We start from the raw sequence: 27,617 nt of genomic DNA, 5'->3' as shown, positions 1-27,617 counted from the left end.
CTTCCTCTGATCCAAAGAAGAGACCTCTGAAGTCTCTGTCCTCCCTGTTGGATCCTTCTTTAAAGAAATCCAACAGTTTGGATCCGGATTATTCGGATCTGACTCCTATTTGACTTGTCTTGGATCCTGTTCTTTCCTTGGATCCGATGGATCCTGGTCCGTCAACCAGTTCCCCTGCTCTGATATCTTCAGATCCAAAGACTTTGGATCTGGAAGCTAGGCCTTGTGTTACAGATCCTAACATCCAAACAATCTCACCGACTCTGGTGGAATCGATTTTCCAATGTCCCTCTAAGCCATCCAGACTACCTTCTACTACTTCTTTCAGATATTCCAGGAGTTTGTCCAAAATTGACATGGACAGAATGATGCAGAAGTTTCTTTGAGCTCAAATTCAGCTGGGAATACTTCCAGCTCCATCCCTCACTGGATCTGTAAGTCTACAGACCAGAAAAAGACTTTCTCCTTTTCTAATCCCATCCTCAGCTTTGGAATCCAGGGATGTGAGATCCCTGCGAGGTACGGTGTCAGATCTAAAGTCTCATCATATGTCAGATCTGATGGCTAACCTGGGCAGCTCTGCTCTCTTCTCTTTGAGTAAGAGCGAGTCTTGGATCCGAAAGGTCTGCACCGGGTCTGAGAAGCAGAGCTCTGCTCCAGTTGGCTCAGAGGAATCCCTTTCCTTAGGAGCCTTGGCCGTAGACAGCTTAGGTCCAGTCCTTTCTGGGAAGCATGGATCCAGGGATGCCCTTGGGTTCCTTTGCTCGCCTGCATCGGCTTTGATGGAGGAAGTGGTGGCTTCCCCATGTCTTTCTGCTTTCTGGGTTGTGAAAAGGGTGTTCTCCACTACCTGGGACACATCCTCTTGTATCTAGGTTTCCTCCCCTTGTCCTACAGCTGTTGTGAGCTCAGAACCCATCACATTTGTACGGTCAGGTCAACCAGTTCCAGGAGGCCCCCGGTCACGTTTCTCCCTGGGAAACCCTCCTCTTCCGATATCTCCCTATATCACACCACTGAGGAGGTCCCCCAGAAAATGATGTGTAAAGGTAGACACACAGACCCACCCATGGAGTCTTTCATTGAGGACACAGACTTTGAGGAAGGCGAAGGGTCCTCCAGATCTCCACCCAGTTATGTTTCCTTTGGGGACATCATGAAAATCCTTAGGCAGAGAGGTGGCTGATCATCCCACAATCCTTCCCCAGAAGAGTCTGTGATGTTGGAGGCCTTTGGGACTGACACATCTACATCTTGGATAACTCCCCCTGTGGACCTAGTCTCCCACTAGGCCTGGTAAGAACTGGACACCGTTGAAACTATACCAAAATGACCTGTCAAGATTCTATCTCTGCCAAATGATCGTCAGTACTGGAGCAAAGGTGTCACAGCTGATGCCATTGTTGTGGTAGCAGCAACAAGAAAGGGGCTACCATAACATAGCTCCACTGTCCATCTTCCGAGCAAAGAGTCCAGATCGATGGACAGGACTGGGAAGTGCATTTATGCCTCTGCAACTTTTGCTCTGAGGTCATTAAATTTTATGGCACATTTCACATGCCTGCAAAGGGATTTGATTAAGGAATTGTCAGATTCTCTTGCTGAGTCCATGACGGCAGAGGGCCTGAAGAAGGTTTCCTTGCAGCTAGCCACTCTTACATCTATTACCAATTCATGGATGAGATTAATTTCCCATGCTGTGGAAGGCACCTCACGAGCAACTGGCTCAGGCATAACTATACGTTGTCATGCCTGGATGAGGCTGTCTGATTTCACAGAAGCCTTTAAGGCATCCTTTATTAATGTCCCTTTTGAAATTCCTCCTTTTTCAGACCATCTGTTAAAGAAATGCTTACCCATAGTGAACAGGAAGGAAAGACCCTGTCTGCCATTGCCATCATGTTTTCAACTCCTCAGCATACCTTCTCCAGGAACCAATGAGGTGGCAAGAAACTGTGGTTCCATAAGTCTCTGGGACCTTTCCTAGACTTGCAAGGAGATTCTTCTTCCAGAGGCAGTGGTAGAGGTTTCAATGACAGATGCCATCCTAGGGGCAGAGGGGGCCTACAGAATAAGTTTTTTTGGGATTCTTTTCCCAATAAATCCTATCAGCACTCCTGAAGCGATGCCTAGTTGCTGTTCTTTGCAGGCAGTCAGAGGATGTTTTGTTTTACACTCAGAAGCCTGGATAAAAATCTGAAAAAAAAAACTGGGTGCTAAATATCATACCCAGAGGATATTGCATTCCCTTATCACTTTGCTCTACAGTAACAAACAAAGAAGCTCCCCGATGTTCCACCCAATCAGAGGGAGTCAGCAGCTCTAGAGATTCAAAAGCTGCTTCAAAAAAGAGACATCCAAAAGGTTCCAACTGACCAAGTAGGGTACTGAACTTACTTCTCCTTCTTTTTAGTGCCAAAGAAAACTGGGGGCCAAAAAACAATCCTGGATCTATCCAGACTGAATTGTTTTATAAAGAAGTCCAAATTCCATAAGGTTATGGTCCAGTCCATTCTGCTGCTTCTATGCAAGGATAATTGGATGTGCTCCATAGATTTCTGGGATGCATACTACCACATAAAGATACAGAGGCACATCAGGAAATTTCTGCACTTCCAGCTAGGAACCAGTCATTACCAGTTCAAGGCATAGCCCTTTGGACTCTCCACAGCCCTCCAGGTGTTTACCAAATGCATGGCAGTGGCGGCAGCTCATTTGTGGCTCCAAGGATTCCAGGTGTTTCCATACTAAGATGACTGGCTTCTGACTGCCCCAACCAGGCATCAACTACTACAGGCCATAGGCTATCTGCTCAATATATCCAGATCCTTAAGGATTTCTATAAATTTTGCAAAATCAAAACAAGATCCATCACAAAACATAGAGTTCATTGGGACTCATTTGGACACTCAAAATATGGTGGCATACCTACCATTAGCGAGGATAATGACCCTACAAAATCAGATTCAGGACATGTTGTCTCACCCTTCTTCTCCAGCGAGAATGATCCTACAGCTATTGGGGTACATGGTAGAAACTGTAGTCTTAGTCCCTTTGACCCTGCTCTTCATGAGATTTCTACAGTGGACCTTAATAGTTCAGTGGTTGATTCTACGCCAACCACTCTCCACGACAGTGAAACTCACACTGATCTGCAAGCGCCATGTGCAGTGGTGGCTTCAGTGCCAAGACTTACACCTAGGCAGACCATTCTCTCTTCTCCTCCACCAGTCACAGTGACCACGGAAGCTTCCCAATTAGGGTGGGGGGGTAGTACATGGGAAAGATGGGAAAGATGATCCAAGGCATGTGGTCCCTTACAGAGAACAATTTGCACATAAACGTTCTAGAGATGAGAGCAGTCCTTCTATCATTGCAAGCTTTCCAAAGATGATGTTCCTCTAGGAACCATTACTATTTACACAGACAGCATGTCAGTAGTCTGGTACATCAACAAACAAGGAGAAATCCCTTCTTACCCATTGTGCAGGGAGGTCATAAGGGTCTGGGAATGGATGATCTCTTTGGACCACTTTCTAGTTGCGACACACATACCATGGAAAACCAGTGTGTTGGCAGACAGACCCAACAGGTGCATTCTGGCTCCTTAATGAGTGGCCCCTCAATCAATCAGTAATGAATATGATTTTCAGTCATTGGGGCCAGCATTACTGTGGTCTGTTTGCTCTCCACTGAACAACAAATGCAGTGAGTTCTTCGCTCTGACCCCTCCTCAGGGGGAGTCACTGAGGGAAGCTCTAGTCCATGATTGACCCCTGGGCCTCCTTTATGCTTATCCCACTCTTCTCCCTAATTCCAAGATTTCTTCAGAAGGCCAGTAGATCGATGTGTTCAGTCATCTTCATTGCCCCCTTCTGGCCAAATATGGTTCCCCTTCCTATGGTCTCATCTCAAGCATCCTCCTTGGATTTTGGAGCCCAACCAGGACCTCCTGTCTCACCCATCAGAATTTCAACACCCCAATTTCCACACCCTGAAACTGACCACATGTTTTCTCCAGGTTCACTGATTATTAGACAGTCCAGGCTCACCTCCCTAGTCAAGAATATTGTTCTGGGCTCTCAGTCTTGCATTAAGAAGTTTTACAAAACTAAATAGAAGAGGTTTTCTATGTGGGCCAGCAAAGAGAACATTGACCCCTTTTCAGCATCTGTTCCTGACATTTTGCTTTTTCTTAGTCTTTTATTTAATCAAGGAGCTAGTTTTTCTACAATCAAGATACAACTTGCAGCAATTTCAAATTTTCATGCGGAACATGGACATGCTTTCTTATGGGCCTCTAAATTATGTAAAGCCTTCTTAAAATGGGTTTTTCTCCTCTGACCTCCACTCAAAGAACCTTATCCAGCATGGGATCTCATGGTGGTGTTACAAGGGCTAATGAAGAAGCCTTTTGAACCATCAGGGACTTGTGATTTAAAATTTCTTTCCTGGAAGACTGTTGTCCTGGTAGACTCTCTGAATTACAGGCCTTGCATTCAAAGCCCCCTTATATCATTTTCCACAAGGATAAAGTGTCTTTATACTAACCCTTCTTTTATGCTTAAGATTGCCACTGAATAAAATTTTAATCAGTCCATCCAACTCCCGGTATTCTTTACTAAGTTTACAAATAAGGGTGAATACATGTTTCATCTTCTTGATGTTCATAGGCAGTTACGTTTTTATCTTCAGAGTGAAATAGCATAGGAAATCTGATCAACTCTTTCTGTCCTACTCTCCTACTCATTTGGGTCAGGCAGTTTCCAAAGTTACTTTGTAAAAATGGATCTCAGAGTGTACTTTTTGGATTTATCATTAAGCAGGTTTGGCTTTACTCTGGACACCCAAAGCTCATTCTACCAGATCTGCGGCTACATCTGTGGCCTTCTCTTTCAGATTTTCAGTTGAGGATATTTGTGCAGCAGCCACTTGGTCTACGATTCATACCTTTGTTACTCATTACAAGCTGGATATTCTAGAAACAGAGCTGCCTTTGGTTCAGTGGTGCTCCATCATGTTCTTCCATAAGGGCCACCCAATAATAATGTAGCTGGGGACTCTGGCCCAGTGGTGAGGAAGACTGAAAGAGACATCAGATTTAAAATGTATGTCCTTACCATAACTAGGTATCTGTGTTGTCTTCTTTCATTCTTCCTCACCTTCCACCCCCTCCATCCCCCTTCCTATGTTCCTGGAAAAATTGTAGAGGAAGCTAGAACCAATGGGTTCTATGTTTGGGCCTCTGTAGGTAAGCACATTTCCAAACTTTCTCTCCTCTTAGGACTAATTGTGAGACTTGTTTACATATGTTAATAAAAGGTAGTTTTTTTTTAAGATGGTTACTTAGACACAGCAAACTCAGTCTAAGGGTTTAGAGGAAGTGGTGGGGGGATCATGGGTAAAGGGAGGAGGCAAAGGCTTGGATATGAAGTCTAGGAAAAGAGCGGCTGATTCAGATCCGAGGGTCAGATACTAAGCCCAGTCATGAGGAAGAAAGAAAGAAGACAACACATATACCTAGTTATGGTAAGGACATAACTTTTAATTTGTTCTACAAGAACAGTGGTTACTTCTGTAGCCTTCATGAAGACAGTTCCCATTGATGACATTTGTACTGCAGCAACATGGTCCACTCTCCATATCCTTGTATCCTTGGGGCTGATTTAATACCAAAATTTAAATATTTTTTGAATTTATACTATATAGTTTAAAAATCAATTTGGAAATAAATTAATACTTAGTGTAATTTTCTGGATTTTTTCGAACCCTTTGAATTATTAAATTTATTCATTTACGAATTTATTCATATATATATATATATATATATATATATATATATATATATATATACAACACCCATTGATTCCCTTGGGGTATTAATTGGTAATTTCTGTGTTTGGCTATGTACATATATATGTTTTTGGGAAGTTTGTTTTGTTCAGTAATTAAGATTACATGACAGGTATTTATATATATTCTGTTACCATCATGAAGCTTTAATATCCCCAATATATAGTTTTTAGGTTTTATTTATTATTATTATTTTTGTTTATTTAAAAATAGATAGGTGTTTGTATATGTATTTACACATACACAGAATGTACTGACATCATTGAGTTTTTATACAATCGTCCGAAGTTCTCTGATAGATTTCATTATGCAGCTGGTTTCAGGTTATAGTGCATCAATTTTGGTATCTCTTATTAGTTGACAGGCATACATTTTTAACCTATATACCTTTAAGAAGAGTTTGAAGGTTTTTTTAAACCTCATTAATTTTAATTTTAATTAATTAATTGAATCATTGTTTCAATTTTGCGCCTTTTCCTGTGTAAAATGGAAAGTATTGTACTATGTTTTTATTCTGAGGAAGGCTGTCTTAGTGAGAGCCGAAAAGCGCTTCAATAAATTTGTTCATCTACCTGGTGTTCCTGTGTCGACTGTTGTGGATTTATCTCTTGGTGTTTGTAATTGTGAGACTTGTTTACATATGTTAATAAAAGGTAGTTTTTTTTTTTAAAGATGGTTACTTAGACACAGAAAACTCAGTCTAAGGGTTTAGAGGAAGTGGTGGGGGCATCATGGGTAAAGGGCGGAGGCAAAGGCTTGGATCTGAAGTGTAGGAAAAGAGCGGCTGATTCAGATCCGAGGGTCAGATACTAAGCCCAGTCATGAGGAAGAAAGAAAGAAGACAACACATATACCTAGTTATGGTAAGGACATAACTTTTAATTTGTTCTACAAGAACAGTGGTTACTTCTGTAGCCTTCATGAAGACAGTTCCCATTGATGACATTTGTACTGCAGCAACATGGTCCACTCTCCATATCCTTGTATCCTTGTATCTCATTACAAATTGGACGTGCAATACAGATAACATTCTTGTTTTGGTAGCACCATTCCCAGGAATGGCCTTCCTTGATGTCACGTAGGTGTTCTTCAGCTTGGAATCTGTGCCAGAGATTGAATTGGATGAAAATAGACAACAGTGGATATGAAAGTTATGTATCTACCATAATAATAGATCTCTTGTCTCATTTTTGCGTGGTTCAACATCCCTCCCTCCTTACCCCTTCCAGTATTGTCACTGACAGCTTCTGGTAACTGGATAAAATTCATCTGAGATCCTGTCTGTGAAATTCTTCATGCTGTATCACACTATAGGTATTAATATGTCCCCTAACACCTAGATGCTTTATATATAAAATATAGATACTATCTATGGATATGCCAGCAAACTCGATCTGAAGTACTTTAGTGGAATGGAAGGAATTATGGATAGGAGAGGAGTCAGAGAGTCTGCTCCACAGCTTTATAAAAAAAGGTGCTGAGGTCGGACCTGATCAGATCCAACAACCCAACACAGATCTATCATTATGGAAAGGGCATAACATTTGTATCTGGTGGTCCTGATAGGTCATCTTTCATGCTATTAATGAGGCATCCTGGGATGTTATCAGTGTCCATTCATGCAGTGTTCCTTGCATTGGAGAGTGCGTTGAGGACTTTTTCCATTGTGATAGTTGGAGGCGTTATAGCTGCGGGTATTTCCTGAAGGGTATCTGGGGATGGTGGGGTAAAACTGGAGCTAAATTTGTTGGACAATAGGTTTGCTTTATCTTTTGGTGCAATATAGGTGGCCCCATTTATAACTAGTTCAGCACATTGCTGTGTATTGCCTTTGAGGTTGCAGACATAGCTGGAGAAAGCCTTGTGATTGTCCCTGGCCTGGGAGGCTATTTTTAGCTCAAACTTAGCTTTAGTGAACTTGATTACCCCCTAGGCTGCTTGTTTAGATTAATGAGGTTGTTTTTAATCTTGCTGGGCATTGCACTTCCTAATTTTTCCATGAGTTTCTTTCATTTGTTATATAACCTATTGATGCTGGGATTTTACAAGGGTGGCTTGTTTTTTGAGTTTGTCATGCACTTATTCCAGGTAGGTGCAGCTACCTCATTGCAATTAACATGATTGTTCAGGGTTTCTGTGAACAATTCTGTATAGGCAGTGGTATTCTCGGGGGTTTGGTGGCCTTGGAATTTTACCAGGGTGGCACTTAATAGCAGGAAGTTTGCCTTAGAATAATTCTTAAACGTACCAACATTTGCTGGGTCCTGTATTTTATTTTTATTTCAAAGGAGACAGCTTTGTGGTCCAACCTGACCAATGAGAACATTACACTGTGGGGTATAGCTTTCTCCCATGTTTGTGAGGGCCAGATCAAGGATGTTTTTGCCACTGGTGGGGATACCAACTGTCTGGTCAAGAGTGCTTGTGTTAACACAATCCAGAAATCTCTGGACTTGCATGTTTGTGGTTGTGTATGATTCCCAGTTTATAATGGGTAGTTAAAAGTCACCCTTGAATAAGTTGTTGGATTGAATGAAGAGTTTTTCCAGTACACTTAAGAAAGACCCATGGGTTTGTTGGGTCATAGAGAGGGATCCATAGCTTGCACATATATGGTATTGGACTTTGCCTATGGTAATTTGGACATGCAGGAGCTCAAGTACATCATACTGTTTATTGAGTCATGGCATGTGTTTGGTTTTGATGAAAAGTGAGACATCTCAACCTTTTGCTCCTTCCTATGCAGTAACTGGTTTAAATTTGTTTGAGCAGGAAATAATGAGAGACAGATATATCATCAGCTAAACCAACCTGAGAAAAACTTACCGGTTGAGGGAAACATTGCTGCTTGCTTGCTTCGGTACTACCACTGAAATGATCACCCCTGTGAGTAGAGTACATGCACATCACCAGCTCAACTTAAAAATTATGGTAGGGGAGCATGTATGCATCTTTGAGTTCTTGGAGCTGCTACCAATATTGTGAATATTTTTGAGGCTGTAATTTGGAAAGCAATATTCTTGCTACTGATATATTAGTGTCCCCATGTGGACTCATTTACCTGATAGAACCCAGCTGAGATGTTGTCTGTTAGAACCTGTTCATAAACTGGACTGTAAAATAACACACAGCAGATTGATAAAAGAGTCTCTTGAGAGTACCTTTAAAATTTCAGACCAAACTTCTACACAGTTAAAATGTTATAACTCATAACATAATTGCTTACTTCCGTTTTAGACTTGGGGGTAGTTGTGGTTCCCTGAGCACTAGGTTTCTGTATCTTTTTTCCTTGTTTTTTTTCCTCCATTGCATTTGCGCTTGATCATTGTGATATTTGATAGTGCAAGTATTTGATGTGCTATGCTTAATTTTTCAGTACTAAAACTGAAGAAGTCTGTATTTTCAAGTTATTTTTTCTTGAGGTAATTTACATGTAGCTGTGACAACATTTCTATTGTTTCAAGAAAATCATAAAACATGTGGTAAGACATGATGCAAAATTTTCAAAGTATGACTTCTACAGAAAAGAACTACGTTAAGTTATATCTGAAGACATCAGATGCATTTGTCAACTTGATAATTTTTTATTAGATAATGGTTCACTAATTAAATATATATATTTTTTGGTAAGGTTACAGATGAAATAAAAGCAAAAGAAGAGGAAGATGAAAAAGAGCAACAGCAGAAAGAATTAAAAGAAAAGGAAAAACAAAAAGCTCCTGTAGCGTCAAGTGCTGTGGGAAAGAAAAAAGGACAAAAATCAGCAAGTAAGAAAAAAGGTAAGAAAAAAACAATGATGTATGCTGGTGAACTAGATGACAGAAAAGTAGCAGTATGTTTGATTTTTCAAACATTCACATTGTTTTAATGTCAGGGGGGTAGATTTCTAAACAATGTATGCTTGGGATACGGCACTGCCTCGGGCTGCCAAAACAAGCTAAACTTGTTGCAATTCAAGGAGAAGGCTTGCAAAAAATGTATGCAAATGAAGAAGTACAGAAGCCTTCACTGTCAGTCGCAGTCCCCACTTATACTTCATAATAGGTTCATAGGTTCATACTAGGCTATCTGCCCTAGGGCATTTATAAGCCTAGCCAGAGTGTGTTTGGCTTTCGCCACCCATTTTAAATTTATTTGCTATGCCCTTTTTCGAGGTTAGTATACTGTGCCTCTCTCTAACAGTGACACAGACGTGATACCCAGAGTAAACCTACGATCTGCCATCCACTCATCAAGATTCCTCTTGAAGAGAGTCAATGAGGGACTCTGCCTAACCTGGACTGGGATTTTATTCCAGAGTGAAGGGAGCCTCTGGGTTATGAATCTGTCCCTTCAGCATGTCCTATTTATTTCAGTGCTGAGGTTCAAGTCTCTCGAGCACGTAGCTTGATGGGATTTGGATTTTCTGAGGTGCAGCATGTCCATTAATTCCGGGTTGGACATGGCTTTATACGTCAGGCACATATCGCCTCTGAGCAGGTGGTATGCCACTGAGTGGAGCTGGAGTTTCTTTAACCGGGCAGCATATGGCATCTGTTTGAGCCCTTTGATCCTCTTGGTGAGGTACTTTTGGGGTCTTTCCAGTTGCTGCAGGTGTCTGGTAAGGTACATCCCAAAAGGGGCATTGTACTCAATTATGGGCCTGATGAGGGATGAGTAAAGAGGCACAATGACCTCCCCTGATCTAGATGTGAATCCCTTCATGATTAGGTGGGCTATATAAAATGTTTTTCTAACCAATTTGGCCACGTGGTTGTCAAATGAGAGATTGCTATCAGCTTGGGTCCCCAGGTCCCTAATTACTTCTTCTGTACTTAATGGATTACCACCTATGTGGTAGTTTGTGGGCACTTTGTTTTTGCCAAAGGGGATGACTATACACTTTTTGGCGTTTAGCTTGAGGCCATGGCTCTGGCACCAGTCGTCTGTTTCTATGAGGCCCTTTTGGAGGATGCTTGTGTCGGCTGGAGAGTTGATTATGGTGCCCAGTTTGCAGTCATCTGCGAACTTGGTTAGCCACAATCCTTCCATGTTGGCCTGTACCTCCGAGAAATATATACCGAACAAGAGAGGTCCCAGGACTGAGCCTTGTGGGACACCACTTGTAACTGGTTTGGAGTCTGACATGGCTCCAGCAATTCTAACCATGTGGGTTCTGTCCTTGAGCCAGTTAGCAACCAATCTAGTGACATAGGGGTTTATATTTAAGCTGGTGAGCTTATCTATAATGCCCGAGTGGGGTATTGTATCGAGGCTTTACGAGGTCCAGGTAGGCTGTGTGGACCACCTTCCCCTCGTCAATGGCCTTGGTGACTGTTTCAAAAAAATCGACCAGGTTTAAGAGGCAGGATCTGCCCTTAACAAAGCCGAACTGGTTAGGATCCAGTGTCTGTAGGTCCCCAATATCTTTATTTATGAAGTCCATGATGATCCTTTCCATAGCTTTGCAGACCAAGCTAGTCAGGCTTATGGGGCAATAGTTTCCAGGATCCGTTGAGGCACCACCATTGTGGAGAGGGACCACAGTTGCTCTATGCCACTCTTTGGGTACATATCCTGTAGTAAGGCTGAGATTGAACAGTAGTTTTATTTTTGGGTTTAGCTCTTCTTGGAGTTCATGTAGGACGCAGCCTGGGACACCATCTGGTCCCATTGATGCTGTGTTTTTGCTTTGGAGAGGGCGGCTCTTACCTGAGCATCTGAGATGTCAGGGAGGCAGCACTCTGCTGGGATAAATATTTGCCCTTTTGGGGGGGGGGGGGGAGAAGTTTGCGCTGAACCTGTCAGCTAGGATGTTGGCAATGTCTGTGGGTTCAGTGTATTTTTTTGTCATTTTGGAATAATTCTGAGCATATCTGGGAATTCCCACCCAGGTTCCTAACATAACTAAAGAAAGCCTTGTGATTATCCTTAGTGTCCTGTGCAATTGTTCTCTCGAAGCTGGCCTTAGACGATTTTATGAGTGCCCGTAGTTTTTTGCTAATACTGATCAGAGATGCTTTCCCTTTTTGGGATTTTGCTCTGTCATGTAGTAGCTTCCTCCTTCTATTGTATAGTTTGTTTATGGTTGGAGTCCACCAGACAGGACGTCTGCCTTTGGAGGATTGGGTCTTGGTTTTATTTGGGATTGCATGATCCATGCATTCCTGAAGGTGTTCATAGAATGCATTTATAAAGGATTCTGCAGTCTGGGCTGTATTTTTCACAGGCCCGGGGGCTTTGAAGGATTCCACCTGAGTTTTGAGGAGTGTGAAATTTGCTTTAGAGAAGTTTTTCACTGTAGTTTTCTGGGCAGGGGGTGGGGTGGGCTCAGGATGTGAATATCCAGTGAGATTAGTTTATGGTCTGATCTTACCAGTGAGGGATACACTTCTAGTCTGGAGCATAGAGTCCCCATGTTGGTGATGATCAGGTCCAGTATGTTTTCCCCTCTTGTGGGAGTGGTAACAAGTTGTTCCATAGCATTTGAGTTTATAAATTTTAGGAACCTTTGGGCTAGGGTGTTGGAGCTAGAGTAATGCTCCCAGTCTATGTTTGGGTAGTTGAAGTCACCCAATATAATGGTGTTTGGAGAGACCTTCATATTTTCCAGTGTTTTCAGGAAGGCTGAGTGGGGTTCCTGGGTTTGGGAGGGTGGTCTGTAGCAGGCTATAAACTGGAAGGCAGTTTTACCCACTGTTAGTTGCACATGGATAGTCTCTGATGCTCCATGCTGTGCCACCAACCTGGAGTTGTGGGTATCTTTGATGAATATTGATACTCCCCCTCCTTTTGTGGTTCGGTCCAAGTTTTGGGGCCGAAAAGCATGGTATGAGGTATAACCTGGTAGTGCTGGGGTGCTCTCAGGAGCCTTGAACCAGGTTTCTGTTACTGCACAGATATCGATGTTCTCCATGCTAAGGAGAGTGTCGAGTGCATGCATCTTGAGGTTTAGACTTCTGGCGTTGAATAGCATTACTCTTAGTTTCTTATCTCTTGTGATACCCATGGAGGTGGGTTTGTCTTTTGAGCCTTGCCTAAAAAAGGCACTAATGGGGTAGCAAGAGCCTTTGCCAATATCCGAAAGCCCAGGGGTGACAGGTGCAAGCCATCCCTAGCGAAGCATCGTGGCTTGTCGAGCATGTCATCCCAGGCTGACAGGCATTGGATCCCCTTTGAATGACACCAAATTTTAATCCACTCATCAAGATTCCTCTTGAAGAGAGTCAGTGAGGGACTCTGCCTAACCTGGACTGGGATTTTATTCCAGAGCGAAGGGAGCCTCTGGGTTATGAATCTGTCCCTCCAGCATGTCCTATTTATTTCAGTGCTGAGGTTCAAGTCTCTCGAGCATGTAGCTCGATGGGATTTGGATTTTCTGAGGTGCAGCATGTCCATTAATTCCGGGTTGGTCATGGCTTTATACGTCATGCACAGATCGCCTCTGAGCAGGCAGTATGCCACTGAGTGGAGCTGGAGTTTCTTTAACCGGGCAGCATATGGCATCTGTTTGAGCCCTTTGATCCTCTTGGTGAGGTACTTTTGGGGTCTTTCCAGTTGCTGCAGGTGTCTGGTAAGGTACATCCCAAAAGGGGCATTGTACTCAATTATGGGCCTGATGAGGGATGAGTAAAGAGGCACGATGACCTCCCCTGATCTAGATGTGAATCCCTTTATGATTAGGTGGGCTATATAAAATGTTTTTCTAACCACTTTGGCCACGTGGCTGTCAAATGAGAGATTGCTATCAACTTGGGTCACCAGGTCCCTAATTACTTCTTCTGTACTTAATGGATTACCACCTATGTGGTAATTTGTGGGCACTTTGTTTTTGCCAAAGTGGATGACTATACACTTTTTGGCGTTTAGCTTGAGGCCATGGCTCTGGCACCAGTTTTCTGTTTCTATGAGGCCCTTTTGGAGGATGCTTGTGTCGGCTGGAGAGTCGATTATGGTGCCCAGTTTGCAGTCATCTGCGAACTTGGTCAGCCACAATCCTTCCGTGTTGGCCTGTACCTCCGAGAAATATATACCGAAAAAGAGAGGTCCCAGGACTGAGCCTTGTGGGACACCACTTGTAACTGGTTTGGAGTCTGACATGGCTCCAGCAATTCTAACCATGTGGGTTCTGTCTTTGAGCCAGTTAGCAACCCATCTAGTGACATAGGGGTTTATATTTAAGCTGGTGAGCTTATCTATAATGCCCGAGTGGGGTATTGTATCAAAGGCTTTTGCGAGGTACAGGTAGGCTGTGTGGACCACCTTCCCCTCGTCAATGGCCTTGGTGACTGTTTCAAAAAAATCGACCAGGTTTAAGAGGCAGGATCTGCCCTTAACAAAGCCGAACTGGGTAGGATCCAGTGTCTGTAGGTCCCCAATATCTTTATTTATGAGGTCCATGATGATCCTTTCCATAGCTTTGCAGACCAAGCTAGTCAGGCTTATGGGGCAATAGTTTCCAGGATCCGTTGAGGCACCACCTTTGTGGAGAGGGACCACAGTTGCTGTACGCCACTCTTTGGGTACATATCCTGTAGTAAGGCTGAGATTGAACAGTAGTTTTATTTTTGGGTTTAGCTCTTCTTGGAGTTCATGTAGGACGCAGCCCGGGACACCGTCTGGTCCCATTGTTGCTGTGTTTTTTGCTTTGGAGAGGGCGGCTCTTACCTGAGCATCTGAGATGTCAGGGGGGCAGCACTCTGCTGTGATAGATATTTGCTCTTTTGGTGGGGAGGGGGGGGAGTTTGCACTGAACCTGTCAGCTAGGATGTTGGCAATGTCTGTGGGTTCAGTGTATTTTTTGTCATTTTGGACTAATTCTGAGCATATCTGGGAATTTCCACCAAGGTTCCTAACATAACTAAAGAAAGCCTTGTGATTATCCTTAGTGTCCTGTGCAGTTGTTCTCTCGAAGCTGGCCTTAGACGATTTTATGAGTGCCCGTAGTTTTTTTGCTAATACTGATCAGAGATGCTTTCCCTTTTTGGGATTTTGCTCTATCATGTAGTAGCATCCTCCTTCTATTGTATAGTTTGTTTATGGTTGGAGTCCACCAGACAGGACGTCTGCCTTTGGAGGATTGGGTCTTGGTTTTATTTGGGATTGCATGATCCATGCATTCCTGAAGGTGTTCATAGAATGCGTTTATAAAGGATTCTGCAGTCTGGGCTGTATTTTCCACAGGCCCGGGGGCTTTGAAGGATTCCACCTCAGTTTTGAGGAGTGTGAAATGTGCTTTAGAGAAGTTTTTCACTGTGGTTTTCTGGGCAGGGGTTGGGGTCAGGATGTGAATATCCAGTGAGATTAGTTTATGGTCTGATCTTACCAGTGAGGGATACACTTCTAGTCTGGAGCATAGAGTCCCCATGTTGGTGATGATCAGGTCCAGTATGTTTTCCCCTCTTGTGGGAGTGGTAACAAGTTGTTCCATAGCATTTGAGTTTATAAATTTTAGGAACCTTTGGGCTAGGGTGTTGGCGCTAGAGTAATGCTCCCAGTCTATGTTGGGTAGTTGAAGTCACCCAATATAATGGTGTTTGGAGAGACCTTCATACTTTCCAGTGTTCTCAGGAAGGCCGAGTGGGGTTCCTGGGTTTGGGAGGGTGGTCTGTAGCAGGCTATAAACTGGAAGGCAGTTTTACCCACTGTTAGTTGCACATGGATAGTCTCTGATGCTCCGTGCTGTGCCACCAACCTGGAGTTGTGGGTATCTTTGATGGATATTGATACTCCCCCTCCTTTTGTGGTTCGGTCCAAGTTTTGGGGCTGAAAAGCATGGTATGAGGTATAACCTGGTAGTGCTGGGGTGCTCTCAGGAGCCTTGAACCAGGTTTCTGTTACTGCACAGATATCGATGTTCTCCATGCTAAGGAGAGTGTCGAGTGCGTGCATCTTGAGGTTTAGACTTCTGGCGTTGAGTAGCATTACTCTTAGTTTCTTATCTCTTGTGATACCTATGGAGGTGGGTTTGTCTTTTGAGCCTTGCCTAAAAAAGGCACTATGGGGGTAGCAAGAGCCTTTTCCAATATCCTAAAGCCCAGGGGTGACAGGTGCAAGCCGTCCCTAGTGAAGCATCGTGGCTTGTCGAGCATGTCATCCCAGGTTGACAGGCATTGGATCCCCTTTGAATGACACCAATACTTAAGCCAATTGTTGAAATTGATCATCTTGTCTTCATATTGTGGCATCATTCTTGGTGAGGGTAAGATGCTACTCAAGGTCAGGGTCATACCGGCCTGGGCTACATGCTCAGAGAGCTCCTCTATGTCTCTTTTCATGTAGTCCAGGGAGGTACGTCTCAGGTCATTCACACCAGCATGGACAATGACTGAGTCATATTTGTACTTGCCTTGGAGTGCCCTGAGTGCTTGTGTTATGTGGCGGATCCTAGCACCCGAAAGGCAGCTCACCGTGACCTTCTCCTTGTTCAGCCTGGTGAGCGGGACGTCAGTGTGCCTGACGATAGTCACCTATTACAAGTGTATCAGGTGTGTTGTTTAGCCTTTAGGGCTGTGACTGTTCAGCACACTGGCTTTGTGAGCTATGTGTTGCACGTGTTTTGTTTTGGGGTAGCGGTTGCTTGGGTGTCTGCTTTGGAGGTCTTTGCTGCTTAGGCAGATTTTTATTTAGAGCCTCCGAGTATGTTTTTATGTGTTTATGTGTTTGGTTTGCTGTCGTGGTAGGTCTATGTGAGACTGGAATTGTAGTGAGTGTGGTTTCCTTCTCCTCCTGACTGATTACGCCAGTACTGAGTTGAGAGAGCTTAGCCTCCAGTTTGGCTATTTGGTTGCATCTCTCACATGTGTTGGAATTTGTTGGGAGGAAGAGAGGGTTGTCTGTGTACATGAGGCAGTTGTAACATTGCCTCAAGATTCCCAGATTCACCAGCTGGACCAGAGAGGAGATTGACAACTGACCTTTGGACATGCTAGAATAGTATTGGGAATTCCTTTATAATTAAAGAAAAGAGCCAATGCGGAACAAGGTACTCAAGGGGAGTTTGTGAGGGTGTAGTGCTTTTAATTTTTTAGTGCTGACTTATATAATTGCTTTAGTGAGCAAGTGCCAGGTAACTTAAATGCAATGTGTTACAGGTAACTTAAATGCAAAAATAACAAACAGTAACTTTCTTTCAAGTGAAACAAGGAAATAAGTACAGTAAGCAATGCAGATATCACTAGGGATCCACAGAAGCGCTGAAAAGCCGCGTTTTAGGTGGAATTAGCATTTCAGGGAAATAACAAGCAAACAAACAACAAGCATACAAACAAACCTAGATTCAGCAGGCCTGGATCTAGTCTATGCTACAGCAAACAAAGTGTACCAATTTCAGTAAGAAACAGTTAAAATATGCAGGCACTATAAGCCTTTAACCAGAAATTCCCAGCTCAGAAGTGCAGAGTCCAACCTCTCCTTCCACAAGAGTGCAGACCACAAACCTTCTTAATGTAAAATAACTGGCCTGAAGCCCAAGTGCTTAAACCAGAACTAATACACTTTTAGAATAACAGACAATGAGCCCTCAATCAGCAGTTCCCAACTTAGAAGGATGTAAGCTACCTGTCCTGCCACCACAGTGCAGGCCACAAACCTTCCTAATGTAAAACAACTGGTCTGAAGCCCAAGTGCTTAATCCAAAAGACTTAGAATGATAGCTACACTTTAATCAAGTTACTACCAAGCAGTAATAAATACAATTGAATACTTTAAAGAATGCCTGGATTAGTGCTCAAGTTATACAAACAAAGCTAGATTCAGCAGGCCTGGATCTAGTCTATGCTACAGCAAACAAGGTGTACCAATTTCAGTAAGAAGCAGTTCAAATATGCAGGCACTATAAGCTTTTAACCAGAAATTCCCAGCTCAGAAGGGCAGAGTCCAGCCTCTCCTCCCACGAGAGTGCAGACCATGAACCCTCTTAATGTAAAATAACTGGCCTGAAGCCCAAGTGCTTAAACCAGAATTAATACACTTTTAGAATAACAGACACTGAGCCCTCAATCAGCAGTTCCCAACTTAGAGGGATGTAAGCTACCTGTTCTGCCACTACAGTGCAGACCACAAACCTTCTTAATGTAAAACAACTGGTCTGAAGCCCAAGTGCTTAAACTAAAAGTTTTAGAATGAGTTACACCAAGCAGTAATAAATACAATTGAGTACTTTTAAGATGACGCAAAAGCAAAATAAAGTAGGAAGAAATAATAGTCAATTGTTTTGGTACAGGACAACTGTTTCACTTCATTAGTTGTACACATTCTAGTATATAAGTTGTATTCATCATGCAAATTCAGTATTTATGTAATTTTTTTTTGCAAAATCGTTTATATTTTGTTTTATTTCTGAATAATTGCTCTATGGTGCTTTGTTGCTCTACCATGTCTTTACTTCTTACTGTTCAGTTATTCTCACCTGTGATTTTACCTTGTGTTTTACTGCTTTAACACTGTCTATACCTATTATTGTTTGTCTGTGCCTGACCAGTGCACCAAACCAGTTAACAAATGTTAAATAAATAAATTCTCCAAAATTTAATTCAGTCACTAATCATTTCCATTAGGGGAAATAAAATATGGCAGAGTATCCCTGGAAAAAAATAACAAACATGCCCCTTAAAATGATAAGTAGGTAATGCTGTAAACCATCAGATCTATAGTTAAGAGATCATGGAAAAGTACATAGCACAGAAGAAGGCCATAAAAACACAAAGTTAGAGGGATACATGTGGGTGAATCTGTGTGCACACAAATACAAACTGATGTGGGTTATCAACACAAATAAAGAATGAGCTCTTTATGGATGCATATAAAACAGTTAATGTTGCTAACTTGGCAGTAAAATAAGTTAATAGTTGAAAAGAAATAACTGAGTCCATGCAACTGAGAAAAAATGGGATGGTGATTAGATAAGAACTTCATGTTACCTGCTACATGAGCTTCTGGAAGGTTAATATTGTGACTACAGCAATCACATTTGTGGGGACTTCTTAAGGAATTCGTAGTTGATTTCTAAACACAGATTGCAATTTATTTGTACCAATTTTGCACAGTACAATTTCTTTCTACTACATATTTTAAAATATGATAACCAGTATGAAATTATTCTTGGCAGAAAGATTTGTGGAATGCAATTCCTCTTGAAAACAATCTAAAAATAATAGTTTCTATCATAGTATTCCACATTCAGTGGATTAAGCTGATATTTTCTTTTTCAGTCATTGCTGTCTTTCTCTAACTGTCCGTTCTGTATATACATTCGACTTCTAGACCCCTTATTCTGAGGGAGAGAAAAGGAGGAATGTAACTGAATACTTTGACTGAACACTTCTGACATTATTTTAGACATTCAATAACACTGTAAAGGCAGCCCAGCTTTACAAATACCACCTAAGGCTCCACGGCTATACGAGTCTATGTTATTTTGTTCATTTTGAAGCACTATATCTATATATATTTAATGCATATTATGGTGTCCTTCCTGGTAAATCAGTGACCTTATTGTACTGTTTAATTTGAACTTCAAAACTTTCTGTATGCTGTTTGTTTGATTGAATGTAATATGTTTGTATTCATCTTTAAATGAATATACCTTTTAAACTCTAGTCATGAATGAAAATAATACTCGGACTAGTGTACCTATCCAGTTAGCAAATAAATAAGTAAAATAAGCTTCATCTAGTCGAGGACGACAAGGCTGGAATATTGTTTGGTAAAATTCCTATCTTATTGAAGTCAGCAGCGCTAAAGATATTTGAAGAGAAATACAGGCAAAGGCATCCAGATTTGGAAAATTTTACCTTACAAAAAATAAGAAAACAAAGGGGAAAGTAGAAAAGAGGATAAGTAATGGATAAGTTAAAGAAATAGAAACTGAAGTTATGGATTACCTGCTGAGTGAAGGATTTAGTGTAGAAAATCTAACTCTGATAACATCACAGTAAGATAGAATAATAAATCCACAAATTAAGGAGAAACCAGTGGAGCAGGAAGCAACTGATCAATTGCCATACAAAGAAACTTTGGAGCCTCCAGTAGAAAACCATTACAAAAGTTCAATTAGAGTTGCACAGCAAGGGAAGTAACAGGAAACTGTGGCTAGTCTGACACAGTCAAATATTGTGGAGTGAAAGGCCAGTGAGTTCCCATATGGAACAGTGACGAATGATACAGGTTGAAGCTGAAGAGAATATGTCACAGGAAGATTTTCTGGAACTTTCTGTACAATGCCTACAGGAAATGGAAAACAAAGAATGTACCCTTAATTTAGAACAAAATGATCTATTGGAAAAATTGCTTGATTTAATAGAGCTGGATAGACATATTAAGATCAATAAAAGAAATAGACTGTAGAAAGTCAATAAGACCCAAAATGTTAAGAATTTGATAAAATAAATGAACACAGTAATTAAGACTGTTAATAGAAATTAATGCAATATATCAGAAGTAAATAGGTTATTACTGTGCTGCTAAATTAATATCAGATAAGTCTTACCAGAAAAACACAGGGTAGTTAGGAAAAGGAAGGAGAGAAGTTAGATGCCATCACGGAAGTATCAAATAGAGAAAATTGTAAAGCAATTTTAAGAAGAAGCGTCACTGTTAGAAGAGTACAAGAGAGAGAACAGATAAAAAAATACGCAGAAAGACAGATGTGATAAAAGCAGTGCACAGTTTCAAAACAGACCAGGATCTGTCACACAGTATTGTAAATAATAAACTAAAGATATCAGTGCAGGCAGAAAAAAACTTGGAAGATATGCAGATAAATATAAAGGAAAAGTACAAAATAAGCGATTTACTGATGACTCAAAAAAGGTTTGTAGAGAATTGGGAAACAAGGCAAAAGGAGTATAAACACCACCAAAAAAAAGAAGAAGAAGAAATAGGCACATTTCTGAAAAATATCTATGAGAACCTTTTGGAGCATAACAAATATGCTGAATGGATAGAAGTAAAAGAAAGAATAAGAAGTTCTAATGTACAGGATATGAAATGGGATGAAATAACGGCCAGGGAAATTGAAACAAAATTAAGAAAAGCTTCTAATTGGAAACCCCCTGGCCCAGATAGAGTACATAACTTCTGGCTAAAAGTGTTAACAGCTTTACACAAAGATATAGCCATGAGTAAGAGCTATTTATATGCGCAGCCAGAACAGATGCCAACATGGATAACAACAGGAAAAATTATACTTCTTTTTAACAGTGAACCTGCAAGATATCCTAAAATCTATAGATCAATAACTTGCCTTCCAACGATGTAAAAACTATACACTGGAATTGATGCTGACAGAGTTTATAGTCATTTAGAAGAAAACTCAATCATGACAGTAACAAAAGAAAGTCACATGGAACAAATGATATTTTGTTGTTAAATAAAGTCATAATGGAGAATTGTTAAAAGGGGAAGAATCTAAGTATGGCATGGATAGACTACAAAAAAGTATTTGACATCATCCCACAGTCATATATAAAAGAGTACTTACAAATGTACAAGCTACACCCTGCATCGATCAGTTACATTATAGTGAGCATGAAACAGTGGCAAACCACTTTGCAGCTAAGCCATGATAAAGGACAAATTTTTATCCCAGGGATAAAAATTCAGAGGATCATATTCCAGGTTGACTCTGTCACCGCATTTCTTTTGTCTTGCCGTTAACCCATTAAGCTGTCTACTTAATAGATCGGTCATGGCTACACTTTGGCTCCCAGAAAACAACAGTGTAAAGACTTCTCATATTCTTTTTGTGGATGATTTAAAACTGTATAGTTCATCAGATGAGAAATTGAAAGCACAACTGCAAGTAGTCAAAACTTTCTCAGATGATATACAAAAATGTCATTTGGTCTTTATAAATGTGCAAGAGCAACCTTTAAAGCAGGAAAGCTGCAGCACCAGTTTGGGAAAGGAATGTGATATAAAAGATCTTGAGGAAGAGGGAGTCTATAAATATTTGGGAATTCATGAAGGATCAGCAATAAAACATGAACAAATGCAAATAAAACTTAGTAAGGAATATTTTAGAAAACTAAAATGAATACTGAAAATAGCTTTGACATCAAGGAACAAAGTCCAAGCTATAAACCAGTTTGTTCTTTATGTTCTAATTCACAGTTTTGGGTTGATTGACTGGCCCCAAAAGGTATTGGATCAGTTGGACAGGAAAACAAGAAAAATGCTTCATGCTTATCAAATGATTTATAAAAAGGGATGTGTACCAAGATTATATATTCCCCATTCTGAAGGAGGTATGATCCTCCTCGAACTTGATTACATGTGTAGATATGCAATTGTAAAACTGCATACATATCTGCTGACCTCACAAGATCCAAACATAGAGCAGGTTTTAAAACATGAGGAGAACAAGTCTAAGATGACTTCCTTGCTTAGTTTAGGCAAAGTATACTGGTGCCAAGCAGAAATGTAAATCAAACTAAACCAGAAGTAGATAAAAATCAGGAAACAACTGAATGTGCCAAAAAAGAAAAGAATGATTATAAGGTGAAGAATCAGATGAGAAGTCAAGAAATGTGGAAATGCATAAATATAGTTGCAAGTACAAAAAACTCCTGGAACAACCTCATGTTGATCAGGATCTAACACAGGAACGGTTAAAGAAAGGCGAATTTAAACCAAAAGAACAAAGGTTTATATTGGCGGCCCAGGATAGTGGACTATGCACACGTTGGTTTACACAGTCCTTTGAACATTTTGGAGAAACAGACAAATGCAGGGTTTGTTAAACAGAATTGGAAACAGTCACACATCTTGCTGCTAGGTGTGATACACTAATGACAGAAGGACTGTATACTGAAAGGCATAATAATGTGGCAAGACTTTTGCACTGGGAATTGTGCAAACATTATAATATTGAAGTAGCTGAGAAACAATGGAAACATGAGCCACAAAGCATTATAGAAAATTATGAAGCCAATATCACATGGGATCACCCATTACCAACAATTCAAAAAATAGATGTGAAAAAACAAGATATAGTAGTCTCGGAAAGGAAGACAAAAGTAGCATTAATCATTGAAATTGCTACAGCCAGTGATTACAGTATCTTATGTACAGAGAGACACAAAGTTATAAAATACCAGGATTTGCAGGCAGAAAAGAGGGCAATGTGGCAGGATACCCAAAGAGTTCCAATAGCAGTAGGAACAATGGGTCTCATAAAAAAGAATTTACATTCGTATTTAGATATGTTACCAATACATGTAACTCCATATGAATTTCAGAAGGAATCAGTTCTGAGCATGTTGCAGCTGCTGCAAAGATCACTTTTGGCTAAATTCAAAGTTTGAAACAATACTAATTTCTGGAACTTTAATCATACTTTGAGGAATGGAGTCCATTCCTGTCATGGTATTAGAAACCGAAAAGTCTTGGAGAAATTAATTCAGTCAGTCATTGCCTGACCATTTTTTTTCATAGCAACTGAATGAATTCCCCTGTCTGAATTAACACAAAAATGCAAATACACTTCAGCATCAGTGTTAGTGTGGAACCCGTATCAGTTAAGAATTGCCAAGTATTACCTTCAAGTTATCTTTTCACATTGGAACCTTTGATCACTTGATTGTATTTTCCCATTGCAGGAAGTTTTCATTAGTCACTTTAGCTAAGAATTTTAATTAAGAAATTAAACTGAAATATTAGAAGTGAAAACAGTCTTTTCTTTCAAAAGTGTAGGCATTTAACATTATGTAATAACTTCACTAATGAGCAGTGCTTGTGACAGATAATTTACCTCTAGAAACATTCATTCTGTAAGTATTTTTTTGTCTTAAGACGCCACATGATTTTGATTATTATGAAGACTAAGATTTTTATTAGTGGTCCTAAAATAATGCAGTAAAAGCCTTTTTATTACATGAAAATGTTTAGTAAAATTGAGACAAAAAGGAAGCTATATCTGAGGGAGAAAACAATGCTGAAGGCAAGGAACCTAAAAATGAACAGAAGGAAACTTAAAGAAAATCTCCCAGCTTTTTTGACAACTGCTAATACATTTTTATAACAGGAAACATGCAGTCGGTAAAAAAAAGTAAAAACAGTCAGCAGTCACCATTAGGATACTAAAATACCCACTATACAAAAAAGACGACATAACTCTTTTGTGGGTCCAGTGGATCTGCCAAGTGCTGCACCTTCCTGCATCCATTTGACCCATGTATTCCTCCCTTAGGGTGAGTGACATCCAACCCACTCATTCTCCAGTGGACGTGAAAATCAGATGTTAGGGAACAGGCTAGTCTGCTGATTGTATGGCCTGTCCTATCACCACCACCCTCATCAGCTTGAGTGCTGCACAGTTGTTGTTCTTGGGAGGTGCATCTGCACTACCATGCATGTGCAACATCTCAGCTAAGCAACTCACTGCTGTACAGCATGGGCATACTAGGCTTCATGCAGCAGGAGATGCACCTTAACAGTGAGCTGAGCTGCCTTATTCCCCCAGGATGGGTGAGCTGATCTGAGATTCTGATTCTCATCACCCCCTCCAGCACCTGTGTCCCTAGCTGAGTAGTGGTCTTTTGGTGTGTAGTCAGGTCAGAACTTTATCCCTCTGTGCCATGAGGCTGTTTAAAGATACCATACGTTTTACAATAGTTTCTTCAAAGGAAGGAAAACAATTTTAAAGGAAACTAAATCACTAAACAAGAATAAAACCTGTTTATTTCCCAAATCCCTACTAGCTTTAAAATACTTTCTGAACCATCATCGGGACTTACACAGATAGACCTTCTAGTCTAACTAATGCAGATGCCAATACACTCCAGAAACAAGTGCTAGAATGCCATCATTGCTTCTTGAGGAATATTTTAAGTTAATACAGACAGAGGCCCAGGCCTAGGAGCTGGCACCAGTACTGGCTAGCTGATACTCTGATTGCTGAAGGTACTCTGAAGAAAGAATTTCACAACCCTATTGCAAGTTCCCTGGTTTGTCTTCTGACTCCTACTATGTTCATAGGTTCATAGGTTGGTACTAGGCTATCTGCCCGAAGGCATTCATAAGCCTAGCCAGAATGTTTTGGCTTTCGCCGCCCTCTTAGATTAGTTCCCTGTGCCTCCATCCAGCAGAGCCACTGAAGTGATCCCCGTGGTAAACTTTCTGTTTCCCATACTCTTGTTAAGGTTTCTCTTGAAGAGGGTTAGCGAGGAGCTCTGCCTAATGTAGATTGGGATCTTGTTCCAAAGCATGGGAAATCTCTGGGACAGGAATCTATTCCTCCAGCATGATAGAGCGTGTCGCTCGAGGGGATAAGGTTTTCTTTAGGTGAGAATGTCCATCAATTCTGGGTTGGACATGGCCTTGTATGTCAGGCAGAGATCACCTCTGAGTAGGCGGTATGCAACCAAGTACAACTGGAGTTTCTTCAGTCGAGCTGCATAGGGCATCTGTTTGAGGCCAGTGATCCTCTTGGTGAGGTACTTCTGTCATTTTTCCAGCTGTTGCAGGTGTCTTGTAAGGTACATCCCAAATGGGGCATTGTACTCTATGATGGGTCTAATGAGTGATGAGTAGAGGGGCACAATGACCTCTTTTGATCTGGATGTGAACCCTTTTGTGATTAGGTGGGCCACGTAGAAGGATTTTGTGACCACTTTGGCAATGTGATTATCAAAGGTGAGATTACTATTTGCTTGGGTCCCCAGATCCCTTATTACTTCTACCGTATTTAGGGGACTACCAGCTATGTGGTAGTTTGTGGGTACTTTGATTTTTCCAAAGGGGATGACTATGCACTTTTTGGCATTTAGCTTCTGGCCATGATTTTGACACCAGGTATCCGTCTCAGTGAGACCCTTTTGGAGGATGTCTGTGTCAGCCGGAGAGTCAATTATAGCCCCTAGTTTGCAGTCGTCTATGAACTTGGTCAGCCATAGTCCTCTTGTGCTTGCCTGTACCTCTGAGAAGTATATGCAGAACAGGAGTGGTCCTAGGACTGAGCCCTGGGGAACGCCACTTGTAACCGGTTTAGAGTTGGACCTAGCTCCTGCAACTCTCACCATGTGGGTTCTGTCCGTGAGCCAGGTGGCAACCCATCTTGTGACATAGGGGTTTATGTTCAGGCTGGTGAGCTTGTCTGTAATTCCAGAAAGGGGAATGGTGTCAAAGGCCTTAGGGAGGTCTAGGCAGGCTGTGTGTATCACCTTCCCTCATCTATAGCCTTGGTAACTGTCTCAAAGAAGTCTACCAGGTTTAAGAGGCATGCTCTGCCCTTAACTAAGCCAAACTGGATAGGGTCCAGTTTTTCGATGTTCTCAATGTCTCTGTTAATGAGTTCCATAATGATGCGCTCCATAGCCTTGCAGACCAAGCTAGTCAGGCTTATAGGGCGATAGTTCCTGGGGTCTGTTGTGGCTCCGCCTCTGTGGAGCGGAATAACCATTGCTGTGCGCCACTCTGTGGGTAAGTAGCCTGTGGAGAGACTGAGTTTGAACAGTGGGTTTAGGTGAGGGGTTAGTTCGTCTTTGAGCTTGTGTAGGACGCAGCCTGGGACACCATTCGGTCCCATTGATGCTGTGTTTTTGGCTTTGGAGAGGGCTGTTTTAACCTGAGTGTCTGTGATTTCAGGGACTCTACATTCTTCTGGTATGGTTATGGGCCCTTTTGTTATGTAACAAGGCAGAAGATCTGACTCACCAGTTTCTTTTTGCATCTTTTTCTTCATTGGAATAAGAGTACACACATCATGATTTGATGCAGTCTCTCTTCAAAATCCTCACTAAAAGACATAATCTCTTAAGAGACATTTTTAAAGAATAAAATGTTATGAGTGGATAAGTAAAAGTGTTTCATCCCCCTATGAAGCTGGGGAATTTCTGTCTTGGGACATCTGCCATCTCTGAACCCTTTCAGATTTGATATACCCATTAGTAAAAATGCTGCTTGTAAGAATACGCATAGGCTGCGTACAACCCTTCCTCCAATGACAGAAAGCATAGACAAAATCTGGACAGAAAGCTTAAGGTGGTCCTGATATTGTTGTACTGAACCCTATACAGTACCAAAAAAATGCATCAAAGTCATTTTTACATTGCCACCAGACCAAAAAAAAAAAAAAATATATATATATATATATATATATATATATATATATATATGTGGATTCACTTTATATCCCCAAAATACTGAAATGTCAAAATTCAGTATTTTGAAGCTATAAAGTCGAAACCTAAAAGCAACAAAAACACTGAAGCATGAAATTCAAAATCTTGCAGACCAGAGATTTTGAATTTGTGCTTCTACTCCACACACACACACACACACACACACACACACACACACACACACACACACACACACACACACACACACACACACACAAACACCTTCCTCCCCACATGCAAACACAAGCTCTCTACTACATAAAAGCAAGGTGGGCAAGCCCCCCTGCACCCCCACACACACCCTACTTAAATATTCTAACTCTGAGGTCACACTACATACAAACACACACAAAACACCACCACACAAGCTACGTTCTCCTTACACACACACGCATCACAGCAACAAAACACACTAACACACACCACAGCCCCTACCCAAAACCCTTAACATATACACACTTACCTGAATCCATAACCACAGCGAAACACCAGAAGTGCTAATTCAAAACTTCCGGTATTTGAGGTTTTGAATTTCGCGCTTCTGAGGTTTCGCTCTTTTCAAGATTCCACTTTATGGGCTCGAAATACTGAATTTCGATATTTCAGTATTTCGCACTTCTAAAGTGAATCCACACACACACACACACATATATATATATATAT

General features: G+C 41.2%; 1 protein-coding gene across 1 annotated transcript in view; it reads left to right on the top strand.

Annotated features, from left to right (window-relative positions):
• Positions 1-27,617, top strand: part of SPEF2 (sperm flagellar 2) — a 2,540,087-nt gene that overhangs the window by 1,495,735 nt on the left and 1,016,735 nt on the right. Inside the window, exon 20 of the mRNA XM_044069998.1 lies at positions 9,485-9,632. Coding sequence (XP_043925933.1) covers positions 9,485-9,632 — 148 coding nt within the window. The remainder of the gene's footprint in view (positions 1-9,484; positions 9,633-27,617) is intronic.

The sequence above is a fragment of the Protopterus annectens genome, chromosome 1.part0 (assembly GCF_019279795.1).
Source record: "Protopterus annectens isolate FY-2018-M chromosome 1.part0, PAN1.0, whole genome shotgun sequence".
Classification (NCBI taxonomy): domain Eukaryota; kingdom Metazoa; phylum Chordata; order Ceratodontiformes; family Protopteridae; genus Protopterus; species Protopterus annectens.
The sequence above is the reverse complement of the archived record's forward strand: the minus strand, read 5'-3'. Positions and strand labels throughout refer to the sequence as shown.